General features: G+C 48.9%; 13 protein-coding genes across 13 annotated transcripts; 5 read left to right on the forward strand and 8 right to left on the reverse strand.

Annotated features, from left to right (window-relative positions):
- Window positions 1-7: 7 nt before the first annotated feature.
- OGAPHI_002012 (uncharacterized protein) lies at window positions 8-1,822 on the reverse strand (the record flags this gene model as incomplete). Its single annotated transcript, XM_046202837.1, has 1 exon — window positions 8-1,822. The coding sequence occupies one exon, from the start codon at window positions 1,820-1,822 to the stop codon at window positions 8-10; it is 1,815 nt and encodes a 604-aa protein (XP_046062672.1).
- Window positions 581-3,124, forward strand: OGAPHI_002013 (uncharacterized protein; the record flags this gene model as incomplete). The annotated part of the gene is made up of 4 exons (XM_046202838.1): window positions 581-1,111; window positions 1,524-1,636; window positions 1,981-2,659; window positions 2,846-3,124. The coding sequence occupies 4 exons, from the start codon at window positions 581-583 to the stop codon at window positions 3,122-3,124; spliced, it is 1,602 nt and encodes a 533-aa protein (XP_046062673.1).
- On the reverse strand, window positions 1,876-5,985 carry OGAPHI_002014 (uncharacterized protein; the record flags this gene model as incomplete). Its single annotated transcript, XM_046202839.1, has 1 exon — window positions 1,876-5,985. The coding sequence occupies one exon, from the start codon at window positions 5,983-5,985 to the stop codon at window positions 1,876-1,878; it is 4,110 nt and encodes a 1,369-aa protein (XP_046062674.1).
- Window positions 5,986-6,108: 123 nt separating this feature from the next.
- On the reverse strand, window positions 6,109-7,284 carry OGAPHI_002015 (uncharacterized protein; the record flags this gene model as incomplete). Its single annotated transcript, XM_046202840.1, has 1 exon — window positions 6,109-7,284. One exon carries the CDS (start codon window positions 7,282-7,284, stop codon window positions 6,109-6,111), a length of 1,176 nt encoding a protein of 391 aa, XP_046062675.1.
- Window positions 6,267-6,900, forward strand: OGAPHI_002016 (uncharacterized protein; the record flags this gene model as incomplete). Its single annotated transcript, XM_046202841.1, has 2 exons — window positions 6,267-6,430; window positions 6,621-6,900. 2 exons carry the CDS (start codon window positions 6,267-6,269, stop codon window positions 6,898-6,900), a joined length of 444 nt encoding a protein of 147 aa, XP_046062676.1.
- Window positions 7,285-7,333: 49 nt separating the features above from the next.
- OGAPHI_002017 (uncharacterized protein) lies at window positions 7,334-8,056 on the reverse strand (the record flags this gene model as incomplete). Its single annotated transcript, XM_046202842.1, has 1 exon — window positions 7,334-8,056. The coding sequence occupies one exon, from the start codon at window positions 8,054-8,056 to the stop codon at window positions 7,334-7,336; it is 723 nt and encodes a 240-aa protein (XP_046062677.1).
- Window positions 8,057-8,380: 324 nt separating this feature from the next.
- On the forward strand, window positions 8,381-9,244 carry OGAPHI_002018 (uncharacterized protein; the record flags this gene model as incomplete). The annotated part of the gene is made up of 1 exon (XM_046202843.1): window positions 8,381-9,244. The coding sequence occupies one exon, from the start codon at window positions 8,381-8,383 to the stop codon at window positions 9,242-9,244; it is 864 nt and encodes a 287-aa protein (XP_046062678.1).
- Window positions 9,245-9,265: 21 nt separating this feature from the next.
- On the reverse strand, window positions 9,266-10,111 carry OGAPHI_002019 (uncharacterized protein; the record flags this gene model as incomplete). Its single annotated transcript, XM_046202844.1, has 1 exon — window positions 9,266-10,111. One exon carries the CDS (start codon window positions 10,109-10,111, stop codon window positions 9,266-9,268), a length of 846 nt encoding a protein of 281 aa, XP_046062679.1.
- A 41-nt stretch (window positions 10,112-10,152) lies between these two features.
- OGAPHI_002020 (uncharacterized protein) lies at window positions 10,153-10,920 on the reverse strand (the record flags this gene model as incomplete). The annotated part of the gene is made up of 1 exon (XM_046202845.1): window positions 10,153-10,920. One exon carries the CDS (start codon window positions 10,918-10,920, stop codon window positions 10,153-10,155), a length of 768 nt encoding a protein of 255 aa, XP_046062680.1.
- OGAPHI_002021 (uncharacterized protein) lies at window positions 10,552-11,873 on the forward strand (the record flags this gene model as incomplete). The annotated part of the gene is made up of 2 exons (XM_046202846.1): window positions 10,552-10,554; window positions 10,956-11,873. 2 exons carry the CDS (start codon window positions 10,552-10,554, stop codon window positions 11,871-11,873), a joined length of 921 nt encoding a protein of 306 aa, XP_046062681.1.
- OGAPHI_002022 (uncharacterized protein) lies at window positions 10,965-12,179 on the reverse strand (the record flags this gene model as incomplete). Its single annotated transcript, XM_046202847.1, has 1 exon — window positions 10,965-12,179. One exon carries the CDS (start codon window positions 12,177-12,179, stop codon window positions 10,965-10,967), a length of 1,215 nt encoding a protein of 404 aa, XP_046062682.1.
- Window positions 12,180-12,311: 132 nt separating this feature from the next.
- On the reverse strand, window positions 12,312-13,316 carry OGAPHI_002023 (uncharacterized protein; the record flags this gene model as incomplete). Its single annotated transcript, XM_046202848.1, has 1 exon — window positions 12,312-13,316. The coding sequence occupies one exon, from the start codon at window positions 13,314-13,316 to the stop codon at window positions 12,312-12,314; it is 1,005 nt and encodes a 334-aa protein (XP_046062683.1).
- OGAPHI_002024 (uncharacterized protein) lies at window positions 12,408-13,319 on the forward strand (the record flags this gene model as incomplete). The annotated part of the gene is made up of 1 exon (XM_046202849.1): window positions 12,408-13,319. One exon carries the CDS (start codon window positions 12,408-12,410, stop codon window positions 13,317-13,319), a length of 912 nt encoding a protein of 303 aa, XP_046062684.1.
- Window positions 13,320-13,405: the final 86 nt, after the last annotated feature.

A 13,405-nucleotide genomic window follows, 5' to 3' on the forward strand; every position in this document is an offset into this window, starting at 1 on the left:
TATGGGTTTATTTAAGTTCGGATGTGAAGCTGATCCTACCAAGAACCAGAGACTCCATGAACTTTTCAATGCATTTTTCATGGCAAGATTTTAAAGCGTTGGACTTCGTTAAAAAGGCCTCTTTTTCCTTGATGACCTTTTCTGTTGGGGTGATTTCAAATAGCTTGGAGAGGGCCTCGACATGATTTGAGAGATTGCTCTGTGTTCTCTCCAAGAATCCCTTTTCTGCAGAGCTTTTAAAATAAAACATCAATGCATACGACCACATGAGGGTGATACGGCATCGAAGAAGTATATCGATCGACTCACGGTAGAAGTGAGCTTCTATCCAGGAGACCTTAGCTCTTTGCTGGATCTCTTGGACTCTGTGTTCCAGCTTGGCCAAGAATTCGGTATCTTTCTTTAAAGAGACCCGGTGAATTTCAAACAGATCAAAGTAGAAGAGATACCGTTTCAAAGAGACCCGAGAAGTTTCTTGTTTTTCGCGCTCTTTCTTGGACTCTTCGTCGTTGAAACTGGTGCAGACGTAGTTGTTTTTGTGACGACTCCAGTCTCCCAAACAGATCCAGCAGAACTGGTAATGGCACTCGCCGCAGGTCATATGGTTGCAACCACCGTTTTTTTCAATTGGAGACGAGCATTTGGGACAGTCTTTGGTGTTTGCGGTGATCCAATGGGATGTTTCAGTTTCGTCTGCGCAGGTTTTGATCCAGGTCTGCACCACGGTACACGTTGCCGGAGCGTGGTCTTCGCTGAGACACGCGTAGCAGAACCGATGGCCGTTCGAGCATTGCACGATCGGAATGTACTTGTGAGCCACATACTCTTCCACAGACGTGATGACGTCCGAGTCAAAGCCCAGGTACTCAATGAAGCACTCGCAGTCGATGGCGGGACAGTTCTTGAACGTTTTGAAATGTTTCTTGGTGTACTGCACCACGACCGTGTACCAGTACCGCCTGAGCAGGATTTTGTTGCGCTGATTCTGTTTTTCCAGGCGTTGCTGCTTGATGTGTCGTTCGTGGAAGTTGAACAGAGCGTCTTCGGCACTCTCGTCCGATTCCTGGTCCTCGTCGAGCTCCTCGTCCGAGCTATCGACAAGCGGTTTCTGGTACTTGGCCATGATCTCTTCCGACGTGAGCGGGCCCGAGACCGACTGTTTGCGCAGCTGGTTTTCGTGCTCTTCTTGCTGGCGCACTCTTTGCTCTTCGAACGTGCTCAACTGTTCCAGCTCGCCGGGCCGCACGTACAGCGCGCACGACGTGTCGGGACACTTGACAAGCGCGCTCTGCCCGCCCCGGATGTACCGTACGTAGCAGTCCACACAGTACCGGTGGTCGCACCACGATAACTGAAAAGTGTAGAGCGGGCCGTCGCTGCAGCAGATCTGGCACAGGAACTGCGGCTCCGACTCGCGCACCAGCCGTGCGCGCACCCTGGACTCGGGCCCCAGGCCACACTCGCGCCGCAGGCTCTCTGGCTCCTGCGTGGTGTAGTCCTCCAGCAGCTTCTGGTCGTTCCAGCCGTACTTGAGCAACAACACCGTGCAGTCGTCTGCACCGAGCTGCAGGATCGTGTCGACGTTGGCAACACGCGCCTTGAGCTGCGCTTCGATCTCGTCCGCCTCCACCGGCTTGTAGCGCATTCGGTGGGTGCAAAGACCCCCCGCCGTTTGTTTGTTCTTAAAGCTGTAGTGCACAGAATCTGCCCTGAGAACGTCGCCGATCTCGTCCTCCGAGTCCAAATCGTCCAGGGAGTCTGCCTCCGACTCCAAATTCGAGTACTCGTCCTCGGTTTCGTACTCAAACTCGTAATCCGACATTGATATCGCACACAAATATTTTTGCACAGCCAGTGACTTTTTATTTAGGGCCTTTATCTATACACGTTAATTACGCCTGTTCTGTCTGTGCTGATCACCATCTGGTACGGCCGGCGTAGCAGCCCGACATGGAGTACCCGGTCGCGGTGGTCGGCCAGCGGGCTAGAGCGTGACCCGTCGGTGTACCGTTCAGAAACAAACAGCAGGTTTGAGTTGATCTGCGTAGCCACAAACGACGCTGTCTTGCTACCAACCACGCGCGAGCGCTCTGGGTCGGCCAGGTCCCAAACAACCAGTTTCCCGGACGCAGAGGCGCTGACCGCCAGCGTCCCCACCGCCCGCAGCGCGCTGCAGCTGCCGTCGGCCACTATGACGTCCTCAGAAAGCTCCAGCTGCATCAGCTCGTCGTTGATCGCGTCGGACTCGTTGCTCAGCTCGGTCACCACGTACGTCTCCAGCGTGCTCGTTGCGCTCGAGCAGCACAGCACCTGCCGCGGTTGCAGTCGTGCCACGTCCCAGATGGTGACGTCCTCGTCGCCGGAGCCACCAACCACGGCAATGTACCGCGACTTCTTGCCGTTGTGCACAAACTCGTCCGGCAGTACCTGCACGCGGTTGATCGGGAAACTGGACCCGCGGAACTTTGTGCTCTTGAGCGAAATCCCGAACCCAAGGTCCCACAGGTCGAGAATGCCCTTGGACGTGCCGACCACGGCCCAGCCCTGGGTCTCGTCCACAGCCAGACTCGTGGGGATCCCGTGCGAGAGGTTGTTTTGCAGCGAAAAGACCACTGTCATTGTGCGCACGTCCAGACCAATGATCTTGGCCGTCGGAGTCGTACACACGAGCAGTGGCTTATCCGACAGCGAGCAGAAACACAGTTGCAACGCGTAGCTGTCGGCCGGTTCCAGCTTGTAATGACGAATCAGACTGATCCGTGTCGACGCCTGTTTCTTGTGCGCGGGCGTGAAGTCGATCCGGAACACTTTGACGTACCCGTCCTTGGTAGCTGTGGCAATGCAGTTCCTGTCCTTCATGAAAGCAGTGCACACGATCGATGACTCGAGGTTCAAAGAAAGACTCGACGAGCCTGTCACGTTGGTTTCCAATCTGGCAGAGTCCCAGAGTTTCAGCTCGCCTGACCGGTCCGCCGTGACGAAAAACCGCTGGTCAGAGCTCACCTCCAGCCCAGAAATGGCAGCCTTGTGCTCCACGAGACGAGAAATCAGCACCCCGTTCGGCTCCATTTCTGAAGTTTCCGACACCTCGTACACGTCGGTCTTGCTTCCAAACTCAATATAGTCGTCCAACGTCGGCTCAAACGTCATCCCGTTGAGAAACTTCCAGATGTACGGGTTGGTGCCTGTGTAGCTGTGTTTGATCTTGGTGGTGATCTTCTGCACAGAGTCACGAGACGACGGTGGTTCCTCTGTCGCCTTGGAGCCGTTGCTCAAAGTATCTGGACGGACAGCTCCATACAGAAACACAGACGCTCTTTTGGGGGCAGAATCTGTCTGTGGGGCACGAACAACCTCCGACTTGTAGCTCACATCAAAGAAGACCGTTCGTGGAAGCACATTCGGCTTGGAAACGTCGGTGTCGCGGGTCTTTCTGCTGTTTGAGCGCGCGATCTTGAAAATATACGACCGCAACGTTGCCACTTTCCAAATCTCAGAGTCAGCCATACCGACAGACTTCAGTTTCTCCACCTGCTGCATATCTTGTTGACTCAGCGGGACCTCGGAGTTGCTCACAACCGTCATATCGTCAACACCATGGAACCTGTGCATTGTGTTTTGCGACGCATTTTTCCGCATGAACGCAATTTCTGAGGTGTTAAACAGGTCTCCGCGTCGGTGAGACGCCTCCACGCGCTGCCAGAACAGCGAGGAGTCCTGTTTTAGCGACCAGTTCTGCGCCAAGGTGTACACTGCAGGTGAAATTGGCTTGTGTGCAGAGATGTATAGCGATTCCCAGGTAAATTCAGTAAGCTCGTCTTGGAAAAAAGGCCGAATGATTGGGTATAGCATGCAATAAAGATCGACCAGAGATAAACTCGACCCAATTGCAACCACAAGGTCCAGTACAGACTGTCTGATAGTTTCGTTAGGATGCAGAATCAGTCGAATGGTGAGTCTGATCAAGTCCCAGTAATGGATTTTGCGCACAAGTCCTAATCCACACAGCTCTGTAAAAGTTTTCAGCACCCCAATGACAACCAGCTCGTCCGAGTCTGTGAGCGATTGGACCAATAGTGGAAGAATATACTGTTCCAAACTGACAATTCCCACGAAAACAGACACCGACACTATGCTGGAGATGAATTCGAGCCGGATGTTTGGATTTTTGTCGTTCAAGTAGGTGATCAGGTGGCTAAGGATGACATCGTTTGTTCGGTCCTTGCCGAAAAAGGCAGCCAACGGCAGAATGTTCTTCAACAGAGAGATCCTCACAAAAGAGTCTTGGTCAGTCAGGATCTGCACAACTAACGACTCGAACTCGGCTACCACGTTTCTAAAAGCACTCTCCAGTTGATCATCGTTCTCAATCACAAACTCGTCTCCCGAAGCGTGTTGGAGCTGAGTTCGGAAGAGTGAAGACATGTCGTAGAATTTGCGTGCTGTTTGAGCCAGATATGGCAAGCAACCTGCGAAAACAGACCGGACATGACGGCCGTATCCAGGAATATCTGACTCGGTATACGTTCTCTTCAAAACCTGTTGCAGTTTCGGCAAGATGTATTCAGGGAAAATGTAGACGTTAACGGGTGTGATAACGTCCACCATGACGAGAAGTTGCGTCAAGGACCGCAGCGCTGCGCTTTGGACGTCCTCGCTTGGATCGTCAAGCATGTACACCAAATACGGCAAACACCTATCAAGTTTTGCCTCGTCGTGGAGCTGTTCAGCGAACGCAAGTATAAGGTCGCACGCTTGCATTCTAAAAGACGAGTGTGTGGAGTTTCGCACGCTGTGTAGAATGATGTCAAGCAGGATCAAAGATGCGCAATCGTTTGGAGTCTTGAACACTTCGTGAGTCGATCTTGGCGTGTGATCAATCATACCTGGTAGCTGTAGATGGACCGGTATAAGTGTGTCGGAGCTTTCAGTTGTTTCGTTATCAAACTGGTGCTTGAAACCCAGATATAATGCTATTTTGTCAAAGTCGTTGTAAATCCGCGAGATACGAGAGTCGCAGTCCAGAAACGGATCCGAAGCCGTTGGTTTTTCGCTCAGTTTGCGAACATAAGGATGCAAAAACGTGTAGAAATGGTCTGGGAACACTGATCGGCGGAATTGCGTAAGACAATCTTGAGCACAAAGTCGTTGTGCCGGGTCCAGTGCAATCATACTTTGAATTAGTCTTCTCACGTTTATATCTTCAATTGCATCCAGATTCGGCTGGTATTCTCCTTTTTTGTACTTGAACAGCTGTGGAAGGGTGAATATCGGTAGTCCTTCAAGATAGATTTCGGCTATTGCGCACCCCAACGAGAAAATGTCCATTTGCCAGGTGAGTTGCGCATCAGGGTGGTCTTCCACCTCCTGGTCGTTTGCCAGAAATCGTTCCGGAGCCACGTAACATATATGACGTTGACTAGTATCGAAATAAAATGAAAATTGCGACGGGTTGTTCTCTGGAAGATAAACAGGCTTGAACACGGCAAAGTCGCTAATCACACACCAATTCCACGAAGTCATCAGCACATTCTCCGTTTTGAGGTCTCCATGGTAAACATTCTGTTGATGTATTTTTGATAGAGCCACCAGTATCTGATAAACAATCCATTTGCGCTCAATTGGTTCCAGAAACGGCCGAATACTGATCCGATCGTACAAGTTATAGCGAATATGGGGACGAATCAGATAACCCGCGCGCTGTGAGTCGATTATGCTCTCGAACGGTAGGACATTCGGCAAGTCCAGCAGCTTGACCCGCATGTCCTCGAGTTCTTTCACCCACAGCGACAAATCGAGCTCGGTGGTGGGTTTGATCAACAGTTTAACAACAACAGCCCCATGTTTGTCCAAACATTTAATAGTCTTGAGAAATCGAGCAGAGCTCAACGGCTTGCTATACTGAACATCACTCAGGTTATCAATATACGCCGATATCGCGATTGTCTGCGCAGTCGGCGACAACAGCGATAATTGGGCACCCATAAAGAAACCTGCTTATTTTGGATTTATTTATGGGGGAGGGCCTAAATTTTGTCTAATAAAGAAAAAAGGTGCACAGCCTGGTATTTTAAAGGTTTATCACTGTATCTCATTAGCTTACATTATCTACTTGAGCTTTGCCTTTCTTTCCTGCTTGAACCTCTCGACCTCTTCGTGGAGAAGAACCTTCATGTCATTGACGGTGCGACACTTCCATTCGAAACTAAAATCAAACGGCTCTGCCACCACCGGCTCGTCCTCGAGATTACGCACTTCTGATAGCAATGGATGCGCAAGACATTGCTCAACAGTGTACCGATTGTCCACCTTCCAGCACAGAAGGTTGGAAAGCAAATCATGTGCCAAAGGACTGGCGTGCGGATAGATGTCAGACCATTCCTGTTTCTGGAATTGCGGCTTGGGAGACGCAAAATAATCCCATGCCACCGTAGAATTGTAGCCGATTATCACGCTACGAGATGGGGTACCCAGCACTTTGCAAATCTCATTTATCTGATGCATCTGGTCGTCTCCGATGAACAGCGGTTTGCGCCCGTAAAGTTCACCAAAGATGCATCCAACAGCCCACATGTCGATTTCCTTGCCATATTGTTTTCTAGTGAGAATTAATTCTGGAGCACGGTACCACCTCGTGGCCACGTAGTTGGTTATGTTGCTGGATCTATGGCTTTTGTTCATATATTGCTCAGAGATACCTCTGGCGAGCCCAAAATCGCAGATCTTGAGCACACCTTGGCTGGTGACAAGAACATTACCGGGCTTGAGATCTCTGTGGATCACGTCTGCAGAATGAATATATTTGAGCCCGCAAAGAATTTGGTACAAGAAACACTGGATGTGGAACTCACTGAATTGGACAGACGAGTGGATCACCTTGGCAAGATCGTAGTCTACTAGCTCTTGGAAGCAGTACAGACCGTCGTAGGGTTTCATGTAAACGATATCCAGGTCCACGAGATTGATAATGTTTTTGTGGCCTTTGAAGAACGACATTAGTTTCAGCTCTCTGACTGCACGTTTCAACAACACCTCTTTGTTGAAGATATTGCTCACCTTCTTGATGGCGATAGAAACCTTGTCCTTTGATTGGATATCAACCGCTGAACAAACTGTTCCATAGGAACCCTTTCCAAGCACACTGACAACATGATATCTTGAATCCAGATAGAAATTGGCCTTTTCATATACAACTTTGGCCGGCGCTTGTTTCTGCTGCTGTTTCAAGTTCGCAGTGAGTCTGTTGTTGAGGGTTCGGGAAACGTATCCTTCTTCGATCGACATGTTGGTGAAGCGCCAAAAGGAGATTTAAAAAAGGGCAAGGGGGAAAAATTTATGCGAAACTGAACGATGGTAATACCCCACCGTCTGGAACATGGGCAAGTTCTAGTTGTTGGAATTTGCCGGACGATTGATGGAAATAGAGTCCGGATATCGATCCCGTGAGCTGGTTAAAGCACACGTAGTAGAACCCTTCAAACGAGGCACCCACTATACCTTTCACGCTGGCATCCGGAACCAAAAACACTTCTTTCCATCGCATGTACAGATGTTCGTTGTTGAGTGCGTTATCGTACAATGGCTTGTTGGCAAGGTCATTTTCGGGATCAAACTCCAAACTTCTCCAGGAAGGAAATCTGCTCCAATGCTGTAAGTCGTTGCGCTTGCTCGAGCCCCAGGCTTCGTTGGCTGTATAGAAAGAGTGGTGGGGTCCGATGATCTCACCTTTGAAGAAGGTGGTAAACTCGGGATGGGATTCCGTCAGGCCGTGGATCGTGAAGAACCCGCACAAATACGACCGTTTCAGATCCACCTCTTTTAGGTCCACACGAACCTCAAATGTAGACCGTCCCGACTGTTGCGACCCTATAAACGAGGAGTTGGGTTTCAGGAACGAGGAAACCAGAGACTTGTGGCTGTTTGCAAAAAAATCGCGGGTTTTGGGCGAATCAGCAAGCTTTGGACGCGCACCATGGCGTTTGGCCTTGAATGGGTGCGAAACCACCCGGTTATGCTCTTTGCTAGGGACGTGATCAACACTAATTGGTGTAGGCATGGATATAGTGGAAATAAAAGCTAGCAAAAATCAAGGCGGGGCTGACTAAGCACTTTTAAGAGTCAATCAGTTTACAGTGGTGGTACCCATACTATGAGAACGAAAAAGTTTGCTTCGTGATTACGCTGTGCGGGCTTATGTAACCCACATCTACAAACATGATTACCATGGTTACCGGTTAGCAGCCGTGTTAGGCTCTAACGCGACAATTCGGAAAAAAAACGAAATTAGTTCCGGTTTTAGTCGATTCAATGTTTCAGCCTTTCCTTTTTGGTATCTTATCTCGAATTTTTGAAATAATTTTTCACTTCTCATTTAGTCGATATGGCAGACGATTATCGCGCGGCTAAAGACGTTTTCGCAGGTACCATTGGAGGTATTGCGCAGGTTTTGGTTGGTCAGCCTTTTGACACCACCAAGGTTCGGATCCAGTCGGCCAAGGGAAACGTTTCACCGGTGAAAGTTGTCCGTGACTTGATTGCAAACGAGGGTCCTTTGGCCTTCTATAAAGGAACGTTGACTCCGCTTGTTGGAGTGGGTGTTTGTGTTTCGATCCAGTTTGGTGTGAATGAGTTTATGAAACGGGTTTTCACTAACGCAAACGGCCCTGGCACCCATTTATCTATGGGTCAATTTTATTTATGCGGAGCAGCAGCAGGTTTCGCCAACGGTTTTGTCGCTGCGCCGATCGAGCACATCAGAATCAGACTTCAGTTGCAGACTTCTGGTAATGCCGAGTTCCATGGACCAGTCGATGTTCTCAAGAAGTTGTACCACACCGGAGGAATCAAGCTGATCTACAGAGGTCTTGGCCCTACTTTGGCAAGAGAGGGATTCGGAGGTGGTATGTACTTTCTGACGTTTGAGGCTCTCGTCAAGAATGAGATCCATACAAAGAATATCCAAAGAAAAGACATCGAGAATTGGAGACTAATTCTCTTTGGAGCTCTTGCCGGTTATGGTATGTGGCTCAGTATTTATCCTATCGACGTTATCAAGTCCAACATGCAGACAGATAACTACCACAAACCGGTCTACAAGAATGCCCTGGCTGCTACAAGAGGAATCGTGCAACAGAACGGATTGAAAGGATTGGTCAGAGGATTCACTCCAACCATCTTGAGAGCTGCTCCAGCCAACGCTGCCACCTTCTTTGCATTCGAAACCACCATGCGGTATTTGAATTAGATAAATTAGACTGTAATATTCCTAATACAATCCTGAGGATAAGAACCGGTCCACGTAGCCACCACTGGTCTGTGTAGCGTCGGCATCATCTTGTTCGTCCTCCAGTCTTCTGAGCAGGTAGTCGACCTCCACCTTCTTGGTGAGAGGAATGACAAACTCTTTGTAGATCCTGACAATCACCTCCGGCTTCACTTTACTTTGAATGTTCTGACTGAATTTCAAAGTCGGGTCTGTGCCGTAAGCTCTTCCTTTTTCCAACAGTCTTTGCAAGATTTTCTCTTCCACAGCGGAATTGGTGATCAGCTCCTCAATTCCCTTAACATCCTTGTTCTTGATCAACTCCACGATCTTCTCGCCCTCGTTCACAAACTTGGCCTCGGCCACAAACTTTCCAAAGTGAATCCGGCGAGACAGTGCCTGCAAACAGTCGATGTCGGTCATGGCACACGATCCAAGATTGTCCGGCTGTTCTCCACTGCCGGCAGCAATTCCAGGAACGATCTCTGTGGTGTAGATTTTCAAAATCTCGCTATTGACGTTGATTTCGTCCGAATAGGAGGCCAACACCGTTGGGTAATTAATCTTTGGCAAAAACGTTTTCTGCAACACCTCAGGGAAGAAAGGCACCTCGTCTGGCGCCTCGTACCGTCTCACTTGCGAATGGATCCTCTCGTGCTGAGAAAGCAGCCAGTCCAAGAACGAACCCCGAAAGTTCGGAATAGGAAACTGGTTCTCTTTGTAAACTGAAGGCGATGCAAAGAACTGCGACCGTTCGATAAAACTGAAAATGATGGTGTCTTCCATACGGACCAGCGCATCACGGATGTTCTCCAGCGCCAACACCGATTGTGGGTTCATGAAGTCCATAGCCTAGAATTTTAAATTTATTTTATGTAGTGGGAAAAACTTTAGGTTCGTTTATCTTCTCCCAGCAACCAGGTGAGTTGCCTAAACCACAAGAAACGCTCAATCCGTTCTTGTTTGCCATCTCCGTATCCATAATTTGCTTTAGCGTCCATCAAATCGTGGTGCGACTTCTCCGTCATCCGGATCCGCGCCATGAGAGACTCATGATAGACCCCTCCGATGTAGTCGTCGTAGAAGATAATGTGCGCAAACTGTAGCGCTGTGTAGATGCCTGTCATAGTCATAAGTGTGAATAAGATTGTGCGTCTATTGCGTGCGAACGTCTCCATATTGGAAGCATCCGGACCCATATCTTTCCAGTCGCCGTCTGAATGATACCCGTATCCGTATCCGTGTCTGTGGCTGTACCACTTGTCCTCCCAAGTTCCATACTCCGTAGCATGGTAAGGGGCGCTCTGGGGAGCAGTTTTAGGACGGTAGAAACTCTGTGAGTTGTCTTCCCAACCGATCCCGTAGCTATCGTAGTTGCGTCTGGTTTGTGGATTTTTCAACAGTGTGTATGCGGCCAAAATTCGCTTGAAACGCCGTTCCCTCACCTCTGAGGTCAACACATCGACACTTGAATCAGGGTGATACACCTTGGCGAGCTCGTAAAACCGTCTTTTGAGCTTATCGGGCATACAGTTCTCTTCCTTCATTCCCAAAATCTGGTACGGTGTGGCGTTTTTTGCGCTCGGATACAACTTCAACAGCTTATCAACATCTGCCGCGGAGCTGTAACACCGTCTACCGACACGGGAAAGGAGCATATCGAAATAAAATCTAAGTTATCTAATCACAAAAGTATATTTGCTCAAGATTTTGGAGCCACCCCCACACCGTTGACGTTACGGAACATCCGAACACCATTTTCACCTTCCACGAATTGGCAAGCTCTAGCGGAGTTCCACAGGGTCTTCCACATGGACTCACCAGAGTAGCGGTAGTGAGAGCCCATAGCCTCCTTCAAGCCATCGGTGGCTGGTCTGGCGTTGTAGTGGGGAATACGCGAGACATAATGGTGCAAAACGTGGGTTTCAATAATGTCGTGGAAGAAGAACCAACCAATAAAGCCAAAGTCTCTGTCAATGGTTGCAGCAGCGCCTCTAGCAAACGTCCATTCGTTGCTGTCATAGTGTGGCAGAGTCATGTCGGTATGTTGGAGGTAGGTGATGAAAACCAACCAGTGGTTGGTGAAGATGTATGGAACCAGCCAGTTGACTGCCCAGTGGAAAGCACCAAAGCTCTTGCACCACTGGTAACAGACGAAAGTTTGGGCCAACACACCGATGTCGGACAACACAATGTACCAGAAGTCACGCTTCTCAAAAATAGGAGACACTGGATTGTAGTGAGAAACAGCAAAAGTGCTGTGTCCGGGGTATTTTTGACCCGAAACGTTGGTGAGCAGGTACCACCACCAGCCACCAAACTGTTGCATCAACAGACTTGTAAGAGTTTGGATAGGAGTGTCTTCAGCCAGCTCGCTGAGCTTGACCCTGCTGTCGACCCCATGATCTTTCTTAAACTCCTCAACAGTCTTTGGAACAAACACCATATCTCTAGTCAGGTGACCAGTGGCCTTGTGGTGCTTGCCGTGACTGAACTTCCAGGAGAAGTATGGCACGTACAAGTACGAATGGATGATCCAGCCCACAGTGTCGTCCACAGCCACGTAATCGGAAAAAGCGTGATGTCCGCATTCATGACCCACAACCCATAGCCCGGTGTAAGGAAGGGATAGGAGAACGGAGTATGCAGCCCACAACACTCCTCTTAGCGCCATGTTAGGAACCATAGGGATGTAAGTGTTTGCGACGTATCCGAATGCAAGACACACGGCGATATCCCTGAAAACGTAATAAAACGAGCTAGTTAATCTACGCTCGTAACAGGGTTTAGGAATCTTATCCAGTATCTCCTTGATGGTGTAGTCAGGAACCTTGAATTCGTTACCGTAGGTGTCGATAGCGCTTAGTCCCTTAGTAGATTTGTCGCCAACGCGACGTTGAGTCAGAGTGGCAGACATTTTGATCTAAATTGTAAAAAAAGATCTATGATTTGTTTAAAAGGCCCGCTCCCACAAAAAATTTATTACCCTGTGGCCAGATTTGGATTTTGTTGAGCATTTTCCAATCTGGCGGTGGTGCAAGGATGGACCCTAACTTTTCAATCTTTTTTTTCTCTTTATGTAAAAGATCGCACATCTGTGATTAAATTTCTCCCCGGTTTTTTTCGAGTTGTTGATTTTACAGATATGGCCGAGGTTCAGAAAAAACCAATCTCCTTCTCCAACATCTTGCTTGGAGCAGGTCTCAACATGTTCGAGGTGACCACCCTGGGTCAGCCTCTCGAAGTGGTCAAGACTACAATGGCTGCCAACCGTTCGTTGTCGATTTTTCAGGCCACCAAAGTGGTTTGGTCCAGAGGAGGGGTACTTGGATTCTACCAAGGACTGATTCCGTGGGCCTGGATTGAAGCCAGTACCAAAGGTGCTGTTCTGCTGTTTGTGTCGTCCGAAGCTGAGTACCGTCTGAAGACTGTGGGCGCATCTCCATTCGTTTCTGGTATTGGTGGAGGAATCACTGGTGGATTGTTCCAAGCTTACCTCACAATGGGATTCTGTACCTGTATGAAGACTGTCGAGATCACCAGACACAAGGCTGCTGCTGCTGGAGCCCCAGTCAAGAGCAGCTTGGAAGTTTTCAAGGACATCTACGCCAAGGAAGGTATCAAGGGTATCAACAAGGGTGTCAATGCTGTTGCAATTAGACAGATGACCAACTGGGGATCGAGATTCGGGTTGTCCAGACTCGCTGAGGACTCCATCAAGTCGTTCACCGGAAAGTCTAAGGACGAGAAGTTGGGAGCTGGCGAGAGAATTTTGTCGTCTGCTCTGGGTGGTGGTCTTTCTGCCTGGAACCAGCCAATTGAGGTGATCCGTGTGGAGATGCAATCCAAGACAAGTGATCCGAAACGTCCAAAGAATTTGAGCGTTCTGGGTGCTGCAAAATACATCTACTCGAACAACGGTATACAAGGACTTTATAGAGGTGTGACTCCAAGAGTTATGCTTGGAGTTTGGCAAACCATTTGTATGGTTACTTTTGGTGACTACGCCAAGGAGTTTGTTGCAGGTTTGACAGGAGAGAAACCTGTTGGACATTAGAGTTTGTACTTTTGTACTTGATTAAACATATTCTTTCAGAGAAGAAAGCAATTTTGAGAAAAAAATGATCGAATGAATTGTATTAT

Source organism: Ogataea philodendri, assembly GCF_020536065.1.
Source record: "Ogataea philodendri strain CBS6075 chromosome Unknown scaffold1, whole genome shotgun sequence".
Classification (NCBI taxonomy): domain Eukaryota; kingdom Fungi; phylum Ascomycota; class Pichiomycetes; order Pichiales; family Pichiaceae; genus Ogataea; species Ogataea philodendri.